The 20,323-nt window shown below is 44.8% G+C and overlaps 1 protein-coding gene across 5 annotated transcripts in view; it reads left to right on the top strand.

Moving 5' to 3' along the window:
• RFFL (ring finger and FYVE like domain containing E3 ubiquitin protein ligase) overlaps nt 1–18,427 on the top strand; it is an 82,619-nt gene extending 64,192 nt beyond the window's left edge. For 4 of the 5 annotated variants that reach the window (XM_090025737.1, XM_090025739.1, XM_090025738.1 and 1 more), the window contains 5 exons: nt 8,635–9,039; nt 11,213–11,296; nt 12,285–12,492; nt 14,910–14,933; nt 15,293–18,427. In XM_090025737.1, the coding sequence (XP_089881863.1) occupies nt 8,635–9,039; nt 11,213–11,296; nt 12,285–12,492; nt 14,910–14,933; nt 15,293–15,483 (912 nt within the window). In that variant the 3' untranslated portion in view covers nt 15,484–18,427. The remainder of the gene's footprint in view (nt 1–8,634; nt 9,040–11,212; nt 11,297–12,284; nt 12,493–14,909; nt 14,934–15,292) is intronic. The other variant, XM_090025741.1, reaches the window with a different exon arrangement.
• Nucleotides 18,428–20,323: the final 1,896 nt, after the last annotated feature.

Raw genomic sequence — 20,323 nt, 5'->3', positions numbered from 1 at the left:
AGCCTGCAAAAATTCCTTAGGGGTTCGGAGTAATCTGAGTCTTTGACTCTGCTCTGACCCTATTTGCAAATACACCTTTTGTGCTGCTAATGAGTGTGTGTCTATGATTTTGGTGGCCTCCAAGAAACGGACCGCAATCTTTTGCAACAACTTGATAACTAAGATTCCTTGAAATGTTGCTCCTGATTCTTTGGCTTAGATCAAGTGTATGATGCATCTCTCGTCCTATGCCTACCATTATAGTATCTGAACACCTCTGCATTTTTGAGAGCCAGACACAGTGATGCCATAGCCCAGTGATGCTCAACCAGGGTGTCACCAGATATTTCAAAGGGTGTTGGGAAGTATAAGGAGACAAGTCAGGAGTTAGGAGATAAACAGATAAACTAAGCAGATTAAATACAAAGTCAGGCTTTTCCCTGTCTAAACAATCTGCAGTGCCAGGCCCTCTGCAGGAAGCAAAAGCAAGCACTGTAATCTATAAATTAGTTTTTTGAAATAGGATGCTTTTCAATTCCAGAAGTTATGGAGGGGCGCCTTGAGTCCAGAAAGGTTGAGAACCACTGGTAGAGGAGCTTTGTCTGTGGAATATGTTCCTTGAAACCTATTTTGGCAGCTCCTCAAGGTATGGTAAAAGGCTCATATTTTCCTATATAATATTCTAATATAACAAAGGGCTTATTCCGGGGGTGGGGGGCGCAAAATATGGCCTGCGGGCCAGATCTGGGCTGCCAAGCACTTCCCTGTGGCCCAAGGAGCCTTCAAAACCTAGTAATGGCGGCTGCCTGTCTAAAAGCCTCCAGTGGCAGCCGGAGACACCAGCTGCCGGCTGCAGCACCTCAGGCTGTTTACTTGGGTTCTGGTTGCGAGGCAACCAACCCAGACCTCAGCAGGACCCAGCTGGCCTCGCCCCACCGCTGGCTCAGGCCACGGTTGCAGCTTGAGAGGGGCAGGGGGGCTGGGCCTGACCCTGTGGCACCGGTGAGGGGAAGGAGTGCCTGGTCTGGCTTCTGCCTCCTGCACAGGACTGGAAAGGACCTTGTCCTGCAGGTAAGCCCGGGAGACGGCTGCTGGGCAGGCTTTCCCTGTGCTATACTGTGCTGCCCGAGCCGTGCCAGGTCGGGAGGGGAAGCAGCAGCTGGGACGGCTGGGCCACGTTCTGCTGCATGCTGCTTTTCCTGGCTGAGGCTTCCCCACGTGCTGCTGCACTTTCCCCTTACCTGTGCCAGCTGGTCCCAAGAGGCAGGAGGCTCCGCCACTGCTTCTGCTGGCCGTTCCTGACCCAGCTGGACTCGTCCCATCCCCAGCTGCACATGGGGAAGCTGACTTCGGCTGCATGCTGCTTTTCCTGGCCAGTGCCAACCTGGCTGGGCCTGTCCCATCTGGAGCAGCATGCGGCTAAGGCTGACTTCCCCACACGTGCTCCTAGTGCAGTTACTGGCACACCTACCAATTTCCCCCAATCACCTGGGCGGTTGTTATAACATCCCTAATCTTAACACTCCACAGAAGAATAATTTGGATATGAGCACATCAAAGAAGAGGAAGGTAGATGTTGAATGCTGAATATTCAGCAAGGAATGGACCTCTAAATATTTTTTTTTACTGAAGTAGGTGGAAAAGCTGTGTGCTTACTGTGCAAAGGAAGTGTGGCTGAATTCAAAGAATACAATTTGAATCAGCATTTTGAGACCAAGCATGCATCCAGATATGAAAAATTGCCAGCCCAAGAAAAAGCAAAGAAAACAAAGGAGATGGTTGCTGCAATGCAGAAAGAGCAAAGATTTTTCACAAAAGCATTGGCAGCACCGGATGGAATTATGAGAACAAGTTATGAGTTTGTACACACAATCACCAAGAGGAGAAAACCATTCTCTGATGGAGAGTTTGTAAAGGAATGTGTACTCAAGTTTGCTGCAAATTTGTGCCCAGCCAAGAAAAAGCAGTTTGAGAATGTTAGCTTGTCAAGGCGCACTATTGTGAGATGTATTGAAGATATCTCTGAGAACCCACACCAGCAATTGAAAAGTAAGGTCAATGATTTCTCATACTTTGCACTGGTACTCAATGACAGTTGTGATGTTAAAGGCACAGCCCAGTTGTTGATTTTCATTCGAGGAATCATTGAAAATTTTGAGCTTTCAGAAGAATTGGCATCAATACAGACAATGAAAGACACAACAACTGGAAAAGACTTACTGGACACAGTAAATCAATGTGTGTCAAAATTGGGAATGGACTGGAAAAAATTGGTATATGTGACCACTGATGGAAACCCAAACTTGACTGGCAAACATGTTGGATTTCTCAGAAGAATTCAGGATCAAGTCAAAGACAAATCCAGAACAGAAAATTATTTTTTACACTGTATCATTCATCAAGAAGCCCTCTGTAAAAATGTTTTAAAACTAAGCACTGTTGTGGACACATTTACAAAAGTGGTCAACTACATTCGAGCAAGAGGACTAAACCACAGACAATTTGTAACTCTGTTTGAGGAGTCTGAATCTGAGCGCAGAGATGTTCTGTATCATACTAATGTAAGATGGCTCAGTTTGGGTAATGTTTTGAAAAGAGTGTGGGAACTGAGAACTGAGATTCATGTTCAAAAATGAACCAAAGGAAAAGATTTGGATTTCTCACAGCTGAATGATGCAGATTGGCTCTCTGATTTTGCATTTGCCGTTGATTCATGGGCTACATGAATGACCTGAATTCACGACTGCAAGGGAAGGGGCTTTTTGCTCATGAATTGCATTGCAGTGTCAAGTCATTTATGATGAAAGTACTCCTTTTCTCCCATCAGATAGAAAACAAAGATTTCGGGCCATTTTCCTACATTGCAGCAGATAACGGTTTCTGATCAAAACCTAAAAAAATACATATCACTTCTAGTGCAGTTGCATGCTAAATTTTCTCGCCGATTTGAAGATTTTCAAATAATAGAAAAAGACTTCTCTTTGGTCTCCTCACCTTTCACATTTGCTATTGACAGTGCTCCATGCGACCTTGCAACTTGAGCTTATTGACCTGCAGTGTGATGCACTGCTTGCAGAGCAATTAAAATCAGTTCTATTTCCTAGCTTTTATGCCTCTCTCAATGAACAGAAGTTTTCAAAGATCAAGGCTTATGCCCAAAAGACACTTGTGCTGTTTGGATCAATGTACGTATGTGAGCAGATATTTTCTGTAATGAAAATCAACAAATCAAACCTTAGATCTTCAATTAGTGATGAACACCTTGCAGCAGTGCTCCGCATTACAGCAACAGAGATGATGCCTGATTTCGATTTTTCTGGTTAATGCACATCGGAGGCTTAATTCTTCACATTGAGTTCCTTTGTTTGTCTTTAAGTTAATCGTTTAAGTTATTTATATTATGGTTGTATGTTTGTCATGTTGTTTTCAAAAGCGTTAAGTTAATCACTACTCAAATTATTTTTTTTAAATAAAATTAAAATCTGTTTTAGTAGATGTTTGATTTTTAGTATACAATACTTTATCTATTCCTTGTTAAAATGATTTGTTCTGAAAGATTTTGTGTGTGCAGTCCTTGACTCAATTGGTTGGGCTCTGTTGTGGGGTAGATCTGATGCCCCTGAAACCCCATTGCTGGGGCAGGATGTTAGAAGGGTCACAACCCCTTGCTACCTGGTAAATTGTGCCTGTGTGTCGTGGTCCATAGGGCAGAACTCTTGGGGCTCCAGGAGAGGCCGTGCACTGTGAGGGTGGACGCTGGTGTTGGGCAGTGTTTCCCAGTCACCGGGTACACCTTCTGATGTCAGGGATCATGTGATGAGGGCAGGAGATTCTGAGACGGATTTGGCAAGTGAGGCAGTTTGGTGTTGGGTGGGTGGCTCTTATGACACAGACCATATGACGGGGTGTAACTTTTGGTTCCAAGGCCACCTCCCCAAAAGGAGTACTTCCAGTGGCAAAGGTCAGGGGTTAGGGATAGGACTTCCAGTCCCAAGATGGCAACTGGGGGGGGGGCAACTGTCAAGGGGTGGAGCTACCAATGCAGCCCTCGACAGCTCATCAAAACTCATCAAGCTGCCCTCCACCTGAAATAATTGCCCGTCCCTGGCTTAGTCCGTCTGTGTCTCTGTCCGTTACACTCTTGGAACACTCTGGTTGGTTACTGAAACAGCCAATCAGAGTGCTCCAGGAGTGTTACGGACAGCAGGTAGTGGTGGCGGTGCGGCAGAGCACCACCATGACAGAGGGGATAGAGTGGGGAGGTGAGGCCAGCTCCGCCAGCCTCATCCCCCTTCCCTGCCGGCCCTTCTCCCTGGAGGCAGTGGAGCACCACCGTGACAGCGGGGACGAAGTGTGGGGGGGGTGGCACGGGCAAGCTTCCCCTGGCCCTGCTCCTTAGAGGCAGTGGCGGCGTGGGGTGCTAGCAGAGGGGGATGGAGGAGATGGCAGGGCAAGCTTCCTTTCCCACTCCTGGGAAGCAGCAGTGTGGGGTAGAGTTAGGGTTATCAAGATTCCCCCCCTCACTCGTGCCCCCCCATTATTCTTGATGGGCAAATTTGCTAGTATGTATGTGTGTGTATGTGTATGTGCATATGTGTATGCATGTGGGGGGGGGTGCGCGCGTGTGCCTATATATATGCTAGATTGCTTTCTTGTTCAAGGGAAGGAAAGTATTGTGGCTATTCTCCATGAATTTTTTTTGTAACTTGTCTAAATGCTACAGTGATAAATTGTTAAAATAGAAAATGTTTGGTAATGAATGTTTTCTCCATCAGTCTAGACCAGGGGTGGGCAAAATATGGCCTACGGGCCGGATCCAGCCAGTGGAGGTACTTTGTTCAGCCTGCAGCGGGTGTTTCGGTCCCACCTGGCCCAGGCACCATCCAGCCCATGGTGCATCCCATCACCCCGCTGGGCACTCAGGCTGGGGTGGCTTTGCAGCTAGGCAGCCCAGGTGGTGGTGGTGGCTCCTTCAAACTGCCACTGCCACTGCCTTAGCCCTGACAGGGACCTATGCACACAGCCCACCTCGCGCCCACTCTGGACTTGGCCTGATGGAGAAAACCAGTTGAAACCTGCATGCGCAACCCTGACCCTTGCCCACCTCACGCCTGCTCCAAACTACCTGCCCACAATGAGCAATGGCAGAAGCTGTTGCTGGGTGTGGAGCAAAAGCAGCTTCTCTTCTTCGCCACTGCCAGGGCCATCTTGCTGCAGCTGCCCAGAGCCTGTGCCTGGGCTGTCCTGTGGCTGCTTTCTGCCACTGTCACTGCTGTGTCTGGGCTGCCCAGTGGGGGAGCGGTGGCAGTGCAGAGGATTTGCAAGGTTTCACAGGCTCTGGGCAGCTGCTGCAGGAAGGGCCTGGCAGCGATGAGTGGGAGGGGCCGCTTCTGCCCAGCCACTGCTGCTACTCATTGTGGGCTGGCAGTGTGGAGCAGGGACAGGGTTGTGCGTGCAGGTTCTGGCTGGTCTGCTCTGGCTGGGGTGCCAGGGTTGGGGCTGGGGCTATGAACTGTTGGTGGTGGCAGAGAGGGGCCTGCAGGCTCCAGGCTGTTGGAGGGTGTGGGGAGTGCTGGTGACTGGCCCGTGGCATCTCTCCAGAACTGTCTGTGTGGCTTGCAGGTCCAAATAATTGCACTGCACTGCACTGAAATATTCTAAATGGATCAGATGCCTTTAGAAGTCCAGTGTCCAAAAATATCAAACAATAACATTTTGCACAATCCAACAGGGGAAGGCTTTTGAAACTGAGTAGGATGCAGAAATGGCCTGTGGCAGGACATTGTGTGTGTGCCTGCCACTTTAAGGGCCTGGAGCTGGCAGCTGCTAGGTACCTGATGAGGGCAGCCATTTTGGAACTGGGGTTGCCCATATAAACAGGGCAGTTCAACAACATCGCCTGGCCAGAGGGCTGCTAATATTGTCTGGAGGTAAGTGAGGAGCTGTAGGGCATGGCTAGGAGGCTCAAACTGCACCCTGCTGGGAGTGCGTGGCCTGGTGGGGCTCCCAGTGGTGCAGGAGCCTCCAGGAAATGCCAGGCCAGTTACCACCCCGGTGAAAGGCGGGTCGGGGTGCCTTAACCCCCAGCCCCCATGATCAGCTGGGTGACCCCTTTGTGTGGAGGGCCTGGAGGGTGGACCCCTGGAGAGAGAGAAAAGGGCCATAGACTCAGGCCTGTCTGAACTTCCCCTGACTGGCCCATGCTGGGGCCAGGACCGGAAAGGTCGAAGGGCCAGGGGCCCACTGCGAGGAACACCCAAGAGCTGAGGGCCTGGGGCTCTGACTGGCCTGGAGGTAGGCGGGGGCTAGTGAGCTGAAGGTCCCAGTGGAGAGACCACACCAGAAGGGGAAGCAGTTCAGGGGGCTGTGTTGCCCAGTATGAAAGTGGAAGAAACTGCTTGAGGGGAGGATTCCAGGTGGGCTTCAATAGTAGGATTCTGGGGCCAGTGTGGGGGCCGGTGATAATGAGAACATCTAGATGCCATCTGCGAGACTTGGGCTGCGGTGTAGGGGAGGAATGGAGCTGCAGATAGCGCCCCCTGGCATTGGGGCAGGAAATGGGCAGCCTCCCGTATTTAACATCTATTTAACTAAACAACAACAAGGCATGGTGGGTGAGAACGCGGGTGGTTAGCCCAGGAACAGGTGGGCGGGCCTTACTGAGATTGGCCCCGAGCAGCCCCCTGTTACACAGCCCCTCCTGGAACAATTTGCGTAGATAATGAACTTGTGTGGCTCTTGTCTGACGTACATGCATATAAGTGATCTTCTCATGCGATGGATTATGTAATTCAGTGAATAGGGTTCATGGCATCAGATTTCAAGTTTGTTATGCCATATTTGGGACATCTGGGCAGATCTAATGGCAGTGGAAATTTTTCATGTCTTGAAACATTTCTGGAAGGAAATTATACTGTTTTTTTCACAAAGCCACCTAAGCAGGTCTTCTACAATGGCCCTAAACACTAATCCTGTAGTGTAGCTAGCTGAAGATTCAGATGAATATATATTTTTCAGTAGGAGGAAAGCAGTGATGTAGGTGGAGACGGAGGTTATGCAAGCTCGTGTAATATTTACACCTTTCAAGGTGTTATCTAGAAGAGGAAAGTACCTTAACTGATCATGGTGTTAATTCACATTTTGAATAGATGGCCTAGGAGCACAAATCTATAAATCTTTTCTTTGAACTTAATACACCATGGAATTGGAGTTATTCTTTAATTACAGAAGTAATCCATAAAATAAAGAAAATATTCATCCTTGATTTAAGAGCTTATGCTCTTGCTTCTGAAGTCTTTAGTTTTTATTTCTTCTTGCCTGGCTCTGAAGAGTCAAGATAGAAGTTTAAATTATAGTAAACTTAAAAAGGGAGAGAAAGTAAGCCAATGCCTGAATGGGTAAGGGAATTAGGGGGATTAATAGTAGAATATAAATCCAGTCTAAAGCTTTAATGACAGAAAATTACCTGACTGATTTAGTGGTCTATGTGAAATACATTTTTAATCTCAGTTCAACTCCTGATAGATTAGTGACTCCACCACAGAAAATACTTTTCATAACTGCAGTCTCAGGAGACAAGCAAAGTACTGAAGTAGCTTAAGGAGTCACCTCCCATGGACATAAATAAGGGTGACGCATGTTGCCAAGTGAGGAGAGAAAGCTTGTACGTTCCTGTATGCTCCTGCCTGTGTGGTGCTTTCAGAAATGCTGAGCTGCTCAATTCCAGCTGAAGTCAAAAGGAGGTGCACATGCCCAGAACACCAGAAAATCAGAATCCTGCATGATGAAGGCAGTATAAAACTATAGTGATGAAGCACTGGAAATAAACTAGATACCTGAGGCCAAGTTCACCAAAGAGAACATTTTTTTTTCCAGAGCTTGCAGTACGCAGCACATTGTGTTGTGACACTTTACAGCCAGATTCTCCTGAATGTAGCACCTACAGCTAGGTGCGCATGGTTCCTTTGAAAATTTGGCTACTTTACTTTGCTGCCTAGATGGAAGCGGGGTTCCTTTGAAAACCTGGCTGCAGGCATAGAAATTGGTTTCATTTTCTTTTCTTTTTAGGGAAGGCAGCAATTAGGGGAAAAGAAAAACAATAAATGAGAAGAAGAAAAAAGGAGAGGGCAATCACTATTAAAGTTATGAAGTGCAGAAAGTTGAAGAGGGAAGCTTATGCATTCTTGTGCATGAAGTGTACTACCTGCAATCTGTGCATGCACTTAGTCGTGATTTATTTTGGAAGACTTGTTACTTTACCTCATAGACATATTTATTTATTAATCTCTGAGTTAATTGTATGCATTCAGAATAGACCCTTGAAAACTATTGCAATTTGAAGGAGAATTCATTTTTTTTTAAACTTTTTTTTTGGTGATTTGCATAATGAATTTTAACTTACGTTTTTATTATAAAAATGTGCTGTTTCAACAGTGAGTGATCAATAGGGTATCTTTTGTCAGGCAGCAGCATGCGTTGTATACCTGACAATATCTTCCAAAAATAACAATGCTTGAATTTGTCTTGCATGTGTGGTTATTAATTGCACGGTGTCATCACCTTTTATGTAGCATTAATCTCTGTGTCACCCTTTTACAATTCCTGTACACCCTCCTGACTAAAAGTTTTCTTGTCTCCCATCTTCTCTTTGAGCAGCACATCTGTTTGGACTGTAAAAACAATTTTTGTACGTTGTGTTCAAACCGGCCCGAGAGCGGTCCCCTTCTCTGCCATCTCTGTCAGCGATTCCGAGCTACAGCATTTCAGCGTGAAGAGTTGATAAAGATGAAAGTGAAGGATTTGCGAGACTATCTGGCACTCCATGAAATCTCCACAGAGACATGCCGTGAAAAGGAGGAACTGGTATTTTTGATCCTCAGTCAGCAGCCAGTCATCACCCAGGAGGATAGGCTGCAAATACCTCCATTTACCACTGGCACATCTGGACAGGAAGGCTTTGTTCTTCTCCCACCGCCCAGCCCAGCATCTGCTACCTCACATGATGGCTCTCCAGTGTCCACAGACCCCATCTCGAGTGCACTAACTCAGGAACATCAACAGGTATTCCTCAGTCCCCACATGGAAGCACCCTGTCCTGTACTCATTCATCCTTGTTGTTAGCTTAATTCCTGGATGCTTATTGTTTCTTATTTCTTAATAAAACCTGTGCAAATAAAAATTATATGTGAAGCTTTTGTATACAATAACCAACAGTACTTTAGCTATATTTCAGTTATCTATTGTCTCCATTTGGCTTTGAAATTTGAATAAATAACTCAAGACTTCCCTAGAGCATCATTAGAAACTAAAGGCACACTTCACACTTCCATTTTAACTCATGGATTTTGCTGTTACTGTTGGTCATGTTGATTGTGATGGATGGGATATTTGCCTTTTCTCCATTAATGGAAGTTGCCTTTCTTTAGATGTTCAAAGTTACTTGTGAGTCTGGTTGTAACATGCTGGATATGACACTTCTGTCACTGTTCTAAGGTGGGCTTGAACACTGGTCAGTGTTTCAGTGAACGGTTCCAGCCTTGGACACTCCTTTGACTAATGGGCCATGTGGATATTTGATATCTGTAGGGCAGAGGAATGTCTTTCTTTTCTTCCTAGCTGAAATGTTGCTAGGTTATTACAGCTACAAGCAGCTGTTGGGGAAGGCCATTATCCTCTTTCTCCTTATTTTTTGAGCTATGAGGCAATCAAACAGATGTGATCTTGGAGATGATACAGCTGAGGGAAGTCTCCTGGTGTCTGGTCAATGATTGATATGAGCGTAGAAAAAGCTTTGATTGAAACCACAGTGTGTTACTAGTCTCTGATACAGATACGCCAGAAACTATCCGGCTGCACTCTTTCTTTCAGAGTGCATTTATAGTCCAGTTACTTTACATTGACATGCTTTGTCTGATTTTACTGACTATTGTGAAAAGCTTACTTAATGCTTGACATCTACTTTAGATCTTCCTGTTATTAAGTGAATGGGTGTGCTTAGTTCTGCAGGGGCCAGGACTGGGAAAGTGCCCCCTCATGCTTTCTCTGTTGTCTGTTTTGTATAGAAGTGCATGGTAATTCCTCAAGGTTTCTTTCACATACAATGAGATAAGGCTTTTTTTTCCTCAAGGTTTCTTTCACATACAATGAGATAAGGCTTTTTTTATTCCTTTGGAAGGAGCACATTACACCAGCTTGTGCCTTTGTGCTCTAACTTTTCTGCAGAAAATATTTAGGCTGCTTTTCTCAGTTTCCGTTTCCTCTTTTGGGAATTCTTAGGCTTTCAAAACCCCTTTGATTTTTCCTAGCATTTCACAAATATAAATAAACCACAGCTTTCTTCAGTAGGAAGGAGAATGTTGTCTCAACAGAGAAACTGAGGCAGTGACCAAATATCATACCCAAAGTCATAAAAAGGAATTAGTGGGAGCTGGGATTACAGTTCAGATTCATTTACCCTGTGCAGTGTTCAAAACTGTTACCCTCCCTCTAGCCTGCTTTAGCTGCTTTTGTCTGCTGCTCCTTAGTCAGCTCCATCTCAGCCTCTCACCCTTACCTGCCTCCACAGAGCTCATCCACTAGGAAAGATCCAGGGCAGCATGGTGGAGGAGGAGAAAAGATCTGTCTCTTGCTTAGTTTCCAATCCAGTGCTAGCACTCATACATGAAGAGCACTGTGCTTCTTTGGTCATTGCTCAGATTAGTTGCTCAGTCATGGTGAACTACATCATTGACTGGTCTCAAAGAGCTACACAGCACTTACTCTTGACATGCTGTAGAGATTGTGACATCATGATACGTCACATTGCTCCACAGTTTTTCATTGTGATGTGGCATGAATGCCAAGTTTCCACGTAATGATTTTCTGATTACTCTGAACCTCCATTTCTGAGTCATTACTCTTTTGGTTTCCACCCTGTCTGGCTCCATAAACCCCACAAGAACATGTGGGGAATTATTGTACATCATCCAGTAATGTAACAAGACTCAACTGACAAGGTGGGGCATCCAACAGCCACATACAGCATGACAGTTTCTCACTGAGATCTTGTTTTATACCTCACATCTGTGATCAAGGGGACTTTCTTTCTTCCAACCTGGCTCCTTTTTGGCCTTGCACTGAGTTGCCTAATTCCACAGTGCAGTGCGTGCTGAATTGTGCTTTGCTGTTAAACCCACTTGCCCTCTAGACATGCAGGGAGATCTAGTATTGGTGAAAGATTTATTTCCTCTTTTAGGCAAATGGGTATGTGCCTCCAAGCCAAGACGACATGACAGGAATTGAGAATGCAGGAGAAGCACCAGCAGAGGAGGAGACACAGGTTTGTATGTGCTAGAATCGCACAGAGATGGGGGTGGATTCTGTTGAGTTGTTTTAGTCCATTACTAAGCAAGTACAGAATTGTGACCATGTAATAAGATAGCAAAATAGCTATCATAATAGAGTCACCAAAAAACTTGTCTTTATGCAGAGAGGAACAGGAAGGATGTCCCTACAGGCAGAGAACTTTGTGTCACTGGACACTAAGGGCACTTTTACGTGTGCTCCAGCAGTTGTGGGGGTGGGATGGCACTAATTAGAGTGCTGCTGTGTCTCCTGTATCAGCAGTCCTGCACTTAAAATTGGCAGTGGGGGCACTTGAACTGAAGTTTGTTCAACAAACTTTAGTTCAAATGCCCCCACCACCATTTTTAAGCTTGGGACACAGGAGGCTGCTGGAGCGTGGCAATTCCCATGCTCCTGCAGACTTGATTAATTGAATCTACTCCGATGCACTGGAATTCTAGTGCATTGGAGCACACTCTGTGCTCATGTATGGGCGCCCTAAAATAATAAAAGGGACTTACATATCAGGGTAGAACTTATTTCTTATAACTAGAGGGATTCATGGAGTAAAGTACATGAGGGATAGTATACCTCTATGGATGAATATTGGCTAGGAAAGTATGGAGAGCTGCTTTAAATTGTCATGACATTGGGACTGCTGACAGACATGAAAAAAACCCCAACACTTTACTTTCAGCTTGGTGTTCCCCCATGATGAGCAGAGTGTATGCCCAGAAGAAGCACCACATCCATTTGATCTGGCTTGCCCAATGTCTATATAGATTGGGTGCTTCATCGAGGGGGGGATTGGAGCTTTTATCTAAAAGCTGATTCAGTCAGGACGATGAATCACCTGGTCTATACAGGGGCTGGGAAGCTGGGTCAAACTGGTGCACTTCCTTTTCTGGTAAAGCATTTTTGTTTCTTCACATATGTCAGTGGCCTGTGAAATCAAACATTGTCCTGTCTTTGTTCTGTTTTAGTCTGTTGACTCGGAAGATAACCTGATGCAGGGACGGAGGGCCTCTCTCTCTGACCTGACAAGCATTGGAGACATTGACATGCTCTCTGTAAGACAGCTGAAAGAAATTCTTGCTCGCAACTTTGTCAACTATAAAGGCTGCTGTGAGAAGTGGGAACTGATGGAAAGAGTGACTCGCCTTTATAGAGAGAGAGACCTTCAGCATCTGGGTAAGGTGGAAGAGTCGTCAGTTTTGCAAGCTGCCTCAACACTCAGTATAAGGCAGCAGGTCAAAGGGAACAGTTTTCCTATCTGTTCATTACCAATGAGAGAATTAGATCAGGAAGAAGACAACATCATGTTGCTAAAGTATATTTACTATTGCTCATGCCTGTTGATATAAGCATTAATGTTGTTTGGATCTGTAAAGTGACTGCTCCATTGTGCAACAGTAGGGCTTCTTGCTTTTCTTATGCCTGCAGAGCACATGCAGCTACGTTAGATTAAACTGAAGTCTCCTTGTCTCTCATTAACAGATTTGTGGACTGAGTGCCAACAAGATGCACCTATATATATATATATATATATATATATATATATATATGCAGGTATAATTAAGCCTGCAGGAAAGAACCCAGATAGGCTCTTAGATCTCAAGTGTAGTTTCAAGGTTGGAGTTAAAAAACAGCTATTTACTTGCAAAATTAGCATACAGAATATCACTTTCAAGATAAGAAACCTGTTTTAACTTGCTGAGTTTTTTCTAATCATCCTCGAAAGCTTCACGTGGAGTACTGTGCCCAGTTTTGGTCCCCACACTTTAAGAAGGATGTGGCCAGATTGGAAAGAGGCCAGCACAGAGCAATGAAAATGATTAGAGTGCTGGGAAGCATGACTTATCAGGAAAGGCTGGAAGAACTAGAGTTATTTAGTCTGGAGAAGAGAAGACTGAAGAGGGATTTGATAACAGTCTTCAAATACCTATAATATCTCAACAGTTTTCAGTGAAACTGGGACTTAGGTCTGCCAAAAACTACTTATTTGACTAAATCTCAAAATAACAATCCATATACATTTAAGATGGTCATCTTGCTTTGTAACATCCTAACTATGTTCAATGAAAGGGAAAATTTCTTAATAGTCTAACCAAATAATAGCTACTCCACACTAGTTGACCTCACCCCTCCAAAAATGTTCCATGTGGGATTTACAAAATACAAAGCCAAAAGACTTGAAGAAAGCCATCTCTTAGGGCAGGGGCGGGCAAAATACTGCCTGTGGGCTGCATCCATTCCACCAGGAAATTTCATCCGGCCTGTGGACGGGTGGGTGCCCACCAATGAATTATATCTGACTTGGTCTGTGGCTGCCTGTGCCGCACTCCACATGGGATCAAGCGCCGCCTACTCCCACTGAAGCAATGTGCTGTGCTCCTGCCCTTGCCCCTGCTGCAGCCACCCAGGGAACTGCTCAGCTCCCCTGCTCCCCAGTGGTTCCTCCTGTCACTGCTGCAGTACTATGGGCAGCAGGTAGGGAAATAGTAGTGGACAGGAGGAAGCTGCAGCTGGGCAGGAGTACGAGCCCGCACCTAGTGGGGCGGTGAGAGTGCAGAGCCCAGGTCAGTGGGAGCGTGAAGCCTTGGGCCAGCTTTGTTCCATTGTGTGTGGCTCCCTGCGGCTCACATGCAACTCCCAGGACTCATGCCACTGGGGGAAGCCCTGTGCAGTGGAGGCAGGCAGACTCGGCCTTGCTCCCTGCTGCCTTGGCCGAGTCCCAGGAGCTGCATATGGGGCCAGGCTGCCAGCTCCATCATGTAGGGCTCTCCCCCAGCAGCGCATGGCTCTGGTCAAGTCCCAGCAGCTGCACGTGAGCTGCAGGAAGCCCAGCACGATGAAGCAGGGCTGGTCTGGCCCCGCTCCTTGCTGCCATGTATAGCTCCTGGTTCTTGGCTGGTGCTGTGCGCTGCTATGGGACCCCTCCTGTGTGGGCCATGAGCATCCTGAGGGCTTGCTGCCTGCTGCTGGCAGAGGGGGCTGTGCACAATGGGGGGGGGGGTGGAAACATGTTTTGTGTGGGGCACACATACCTCACCATACCCACACCCTACACATCCCCCAAACACACCCCCCCACACTGTTCCCCACACAGCCACCCCCGATAAACCTCACACCTACCCACCCACAAACCTACCCCACCACACACACCTACCCACCCTCCAACCACATCCCACACATAGTATACAAAAATAAGATTTTATTTTTAGTTATTATGCAATCGTCTCTATATATACTATGCAAACACACATAAATCAGGACAAGAGTATTTTTTAAAATAAAATTGAAATGTTATAGTAGATGTTTTATTTTTAGTACATGATTTGTTTTTTTCTGGTTCGAAGATGGCAACTCCCCTCCCCCTCCCAAGAGTACTTCTGGGGGCAAGGGGAAGGGCTTCCAGTAGCAAAGGTCGGGGGTTAGAGGGTGGGATTTCCAGTCCCAAGCTGGTTACCACATTGTGGCTCTCAACAGCTCACCAAAATTCATTGAGTGGCCCTCCAGCCAAAATAATTATCTACCACTCTGGTAGGATTTTCCTGTTTATTGCACAAAATAATACAATTTCTCTCTTTTTTCCCTCCTATATGCAGTTTCTGACACTGGTGATCAAAATGGTAAGTGGTGTTGATTCTCAAAATGTTAGCTCTGTAGCCACACCAGAAAAATTCTCAGCACTAGGAGTTGTTGCATGCTCTAATATAGAAAAGCTTTTGTTCTAGCCAAAAATTTCCAGCTCCCTGCCAGACAAGCAGTCTCACGTGGCACTGGTGCAAGGTTAGGAGCAGGATTACTCAAAAGATTCCAGTTATGCTTACACATTACTTGCAGAAGATGATGCTTCTTAACTTTGGCAATTATGCATAATTTGATATTGAAGTCAGTAATGAAGTTTGTATTGTCTGACCTATGTACTCTTGTCCTTAACACCCTGATGCATTTTCCTCAAGTCTAATACTTGCCTTTTAAACTTTAGCTTGTTCAGGTAACACTGGGCTTCCTGGTGCTGAAGAGAATCTCTGCAAAATCTGCATGGATTCACCAATTGACTGTGTCCTGCTAGAATGTGGCCATATGGTCACTTGTACCAAGTGTGGGAAGCGTATGAATGAGTGTCCCATCTGCCGGCAGTACGTGATAAGAGCTGTCCATGTCTTCAAGTCCTGAGTGAAAGCAAGGAAGACCAGTGTTGCCTTAAAGCCTCATGTGCTGCTAGAGAAATGGTTAAAATCTCTACACACAGTTGAAGGTCCAAGACTAGCACTCAGACCTCACAGGAAGCTTGAAGTTCATGAGAGGTGAGGCAAGAGGAAGCTTGGGAAATTTTCCATATTGAAGCTGTGACTGGATGTGTCCTTCCCACCACATTGCTATACACCACAGTGCCTGGACTCCTTGGAGCCTAATAACAGCATCAGACACAGAAATAACTAACAGCCTGTGAGAGCAGCTTGATCAACTGGTGATGGGGGATAAACAGTCACTTGGCTTCTCAACACAAAGACCAGATCCTGAGGCTTGTTATTTCTTCTGCAAATAATAAATGAGGGCTGAGATCTCCACACACGATAGTTTTTTTTGTTTTGTTTTGCTGCTATTGAATGTTCCCATTCTGCTTCTCTTATTCACTTGCTCTGTGAATCACCTCCAGTGATATTTTTATTTTCAGGGAACACAATCTTGGTTGAGCTTGTTCCTTGTTTTGAGCATATAACTTTATTTTAAGCTCTAGTTTTTAATGCTTGCAGGCCAGGCTGAATGTTGCCCCCCTCTCACCTTCTTCCTATTCCAAATGTGCTTAATTCTAGCTCAGTGGAATTGAGGCGTGCCTGCTCTGCTTTAAAGGAGGCAGGAAGGCTTCAGTGTTTAAGAAATTAAATATTCTGTCAGACAGCGAAGAGGCACATCTCACCTGGCTTCTTACACACCTGAATCCAGTGTTTTGTCCTATGTTGGTTCCTCTTTGTAGAAGACCTGAGAGTAGTACCTTGCCTACATGGTAACTGAACTGATTCTTAGTTATCTTAGGCACCAACTTGCCCAGTATATGCACTGCCTGAGCACAAGTGGAAAAAAAATCCACCTTCCCCCTCTAACGTAGGGATTTTTTTTCCAACATTTCAATTACATGAAGCCCTGGCCAATTTATTTCTGCACATCTGCAGTAGAGATGAATCTGTCAAAGTGATGCTGAAATAAGGAAAGTGTAAGGAGGCATTCTCCCTGCCTTATGAATGTTCCCCTAGCTGCTTTCTTTTCATTTCTTGCTGTCTGTTGCTTCCAGGGAGTTAAAGTGATTGGCACTGCTTAGCCTCCTTTGCCTTCTTCATCTCCCTCTTAGGCACAGGATACCAGTTCACTCTGTTCCACCATTCTCAAGTGCTATCAAATATAGAGATGGTTTGTTGAATAGCACAAGATAACTTCTCCCTTGGTAATGGAAGGGGCTATAGCATCATTCAAATATACTTCTATGCCAATCCCAAGTTTCTGAAAACTGCAGTTTGGAAAGCCCTTGTGAATCCATACTGAATTGCATTGTGGGGTTCCTCCACACTCACTGTGAAGTTAAAAAATGGTCTTACAAGGTATATCTTAGGAATACGCCATTCGTTACTGGATGGCAGCAAAATATGAACTTTCAGGATAATCCAGTACTAATGCCTTAAATAACTTTTCTCCCCAGCAGTTATGGTCACACTAGTGTCTTATTCCAAGAGGCCACCTGGGCCATTTAGGATTTAACTTTGCGTCAGGATATTTATCTTGCATGTAGCAGCAGAGTTTCAGTGAAGTCTGTCTCAAGTTTTCCTCAACTGCGATTGTAAGAACTTCAGAGGGGGGTGGGTGGGTGGGTATGTGTGTGTGTTTACATGTATCCATTCCCAGCCTCTACAACACTCAAGATATATTTAAAAGAAACCGCTATTGCAGATCCATGCATGTTTGCAATAACAGCTGGCAATATACGTTATCAGCTGTCTAACTATGCAAATTCATTTAACACTGCTGTACATCAGCAGCATTGCCTCCACTCCAGTAAACACATGGATTTGGAGGGTCTCTTCGGTTTAGAGTAAGAAAAAACTAGTTCTTGGTTAGTACCTATGCATACCGTAGTCTAGCAATAAAGAAATTTGAGGCTGCAGTTTATTCAACATCTATGTTAGATGGTGTTTTCAGGTTATACAGAAACCAGAATGATAATTCCTGTAAAGAATGGACAGGCTTCTTCCTACCTGAGTCTCTTATGAATATGCCAGTTGTAACTTTACCCTTCTTTCTTTTCCTTGCTGTTACTTCTGGATATTCTGCAATTTCTGACTCAGTGCTCTAGCAGACTACCAGGCGATCCTCTGTTTCCAGATACTAAATTGTATTACATTAAAGATGCATCATTTTCCTAGCATTTTTTTCAGCGTAAACCATTACTGTCATTGCCATTGAAGAGGGTTTCTATGGCAACTTCCAAAATGCATGGACTGTACTTACTGAGAGGCTTGAAAACTTCTGATCTAGCAAATGCACTGTGAAAATGTTGTGTGTAATCATGTTTAGCAATAAGCTCAGGACAGGGGCCTTGGCAAAAGGAATATTTCCCCTACGAATACATAGGTTTCATCTACTCTCTACAAGCCCTTCTAAGGCTACTATGCCTATTTTTCTACAACAGATAAGCCAACTTGCAGATCAGTGAAAAAATTTTTATTAGGAATGAGGTACTCACATGCAGCTTGCTTTCCTAATACTTATATTGAAACTAATTTCATTCTTTCCTCCTTTGCAGAAATGGATTATTTAGTGTGAGGCAGTATGACGACTCACTTTAAAATAAATTCAAACTTAAAAAAATCCGGAGGAAGCAGATTCATAACCCAAAAGAATATATACTGATCAAAAACTAATAAAGATAAAAGTGTATGAAAATATTTAAGTGCTTTATGTACAATGTGCCCATTTGTTTAAAATATTTTGAAAATTAATGTCTACTTGAAATGATTTCTATTACATTTTTCTTTCATTCAAAAATTGTGGTGGGTACAGTGGTTAAATAAAACCTAACTAGTTTTGGTACAGAGTTCTGGTTTATAATTTTATAATAAAGTTGAACTTTAATGTAGACAACTACGTAGGTTCTGAGTGTTTCTCTCTTGGGAGCAGGGGTAGATGGCAGGAACTAAACACCTGTCACTAAATGTGAAGGAGTAGAATAAGCACCCTCCCTCCCTCAATCAATTTCCAAGGATTTCAGCTGCTTAACTACCACCAATGAATGAGGTAAAACTGAAATTCTGTTTTCCTCATTTTTTTAACCTAATTTATTACTCAAGTTTATGTAACTGGAATCCTGAATGTGTTTGGTTATTTCTAGGTCCTCTCCTCTCTTCAGGGCTACTTTTTCCTCTGAAAAGAAAATGTGAGAAAAGATCAACTTTCAGCAGTGTAATTTAGTAATTTTGTAAGGCATTAAAGAAAAGCAAGCCCTTTTTTTAGCCCTCAAGGCTACATGGTGTTGATAGTGCTCAGCCCCAACTGACATTGGCCAAAGTAGAGGGTACATGGTACAGTCAGGTCCCTTGACTTCTATATTACATGTTTGAGAAAGGGGCATCAATACTGACAAATATCACTGACATATGATATCAATATGCATACCTCACTGCATAAAAAATATTCTCTTTAAAAGGGAGACTTTAAAATAAAAACATTTTGGTAGGCTTCACAGTTGAGTAATTTTGAATGGTTTAGATTAGATGCTAACAAGTTTGTTAAAATAGGAATAATCCTATTTCCTTAGAATTACTCTGTAAAGATAACATGTATTCACACTCAGATGTAGGGTATGCTAAATTACCTGCCATTACAAGTAGCAAATGCTATCATCTGGGGAAAAAAATCCAAAAGAAACCCAATCAAACCTCATGGCTTACAGCCAGGACACACGCTGATCATTTGAGGAGGAGCTTGGTTATTTGTCACCCATGAACATACAAGATACTTCAAACTTGTGTAATCACTGCTTCACTTCAGGCAGAAAAGCTCCCTAAAAGGTAAAAAGTAGCAAATCCTACAACATGCTACTTAGTGTGGATTAAGTTTGTCATTTCTGGCCTGATTTGGATGAAACTTGCAGGAAGGCAATGAAGCCTGCCAAGTTTCAGGGAGACAGGGGTTTCAGGGAAACTGCACCTCAGTCTTGAAAGCAAAACTCATGTCACATGTATGTTAAGCCACAGCTGGGTCAAAACTGCAGGCATGCTAGCCCCTGCTGAGGCCACAAAGCTTTCAAGGTGATAGGTGCAGGGGCTTCTGGGTTCTGGGGCCCTGCATCTTTGGCTGCACAGGCAAAACCTGTGGCATGGGTGCTTGTGGGACTGTGTCTTGGGGCACAGGGGGGTGAAAACTGCAGGTGTGCTAGGCCCTGCTGTGGGCATGAAGCCTGCCAGGTGTCAAGGAGATAGATATAGGGGCTTCTGGGGCCCTGCACCTCTAGCTGCTGACGGGTAAAACTCATGACATGGGTGGGTGACAGTGTACGAGTGTGTTAAGGTGCACCGTTACTCAACTGACACCAAGGCAGAAAGCAGGGCAGTTCAAACAATGCTGCCTTTTATGCAGTTTTTCCATTCCTCCCACAGAGCACTGGGATTGGAAAGGAGCTCAGGGAAGAATCGGTCACTGGCCAGCTACACAGTCAATAATAAGCACTCCTTCCCACCCCTTCTCCTTATTTTAGTTTGTTTCCCTGCAGGCAAGCCCAGCTTGAGCTTCAAAACCTTTAAAAAATTTCAAAATGTGGCGACTTGCCTTGTTTTGTTTCGAGGCTGTTTCACAGCTCTGTTTTGTTTTGATTTCACTGTTTTGAGCTTGAAATGAGTTGAAACAAAAAACTGCCAGCGAAATTTTGCACAGCCCTGTTGATCTGCACCCCCAACAGCTGCCTCCAGCTGGTAAGTCTGTGTCCTGCCTGTATAGTCTATGGGCAAATCGATTTGGAGGCTTCCGA

Source organism: Crocodylus siamensis, chromosome 13 (assembly GCF_052110815.1).
Source record: "Crocodylus siamensis isolate JL-2025a chromosome 13, ASM5211081v1, whole genome shotgun sequence".
NCBI classification, from domain to species: Eukaryota; Metazoa; Chordata; order Crocodylia; family Crocodylidae; genus Crocodylus; species Crocodylus siamensis.
This window is presented reverse-complemented; position numbering and strand designations above follow the sequence as displayed.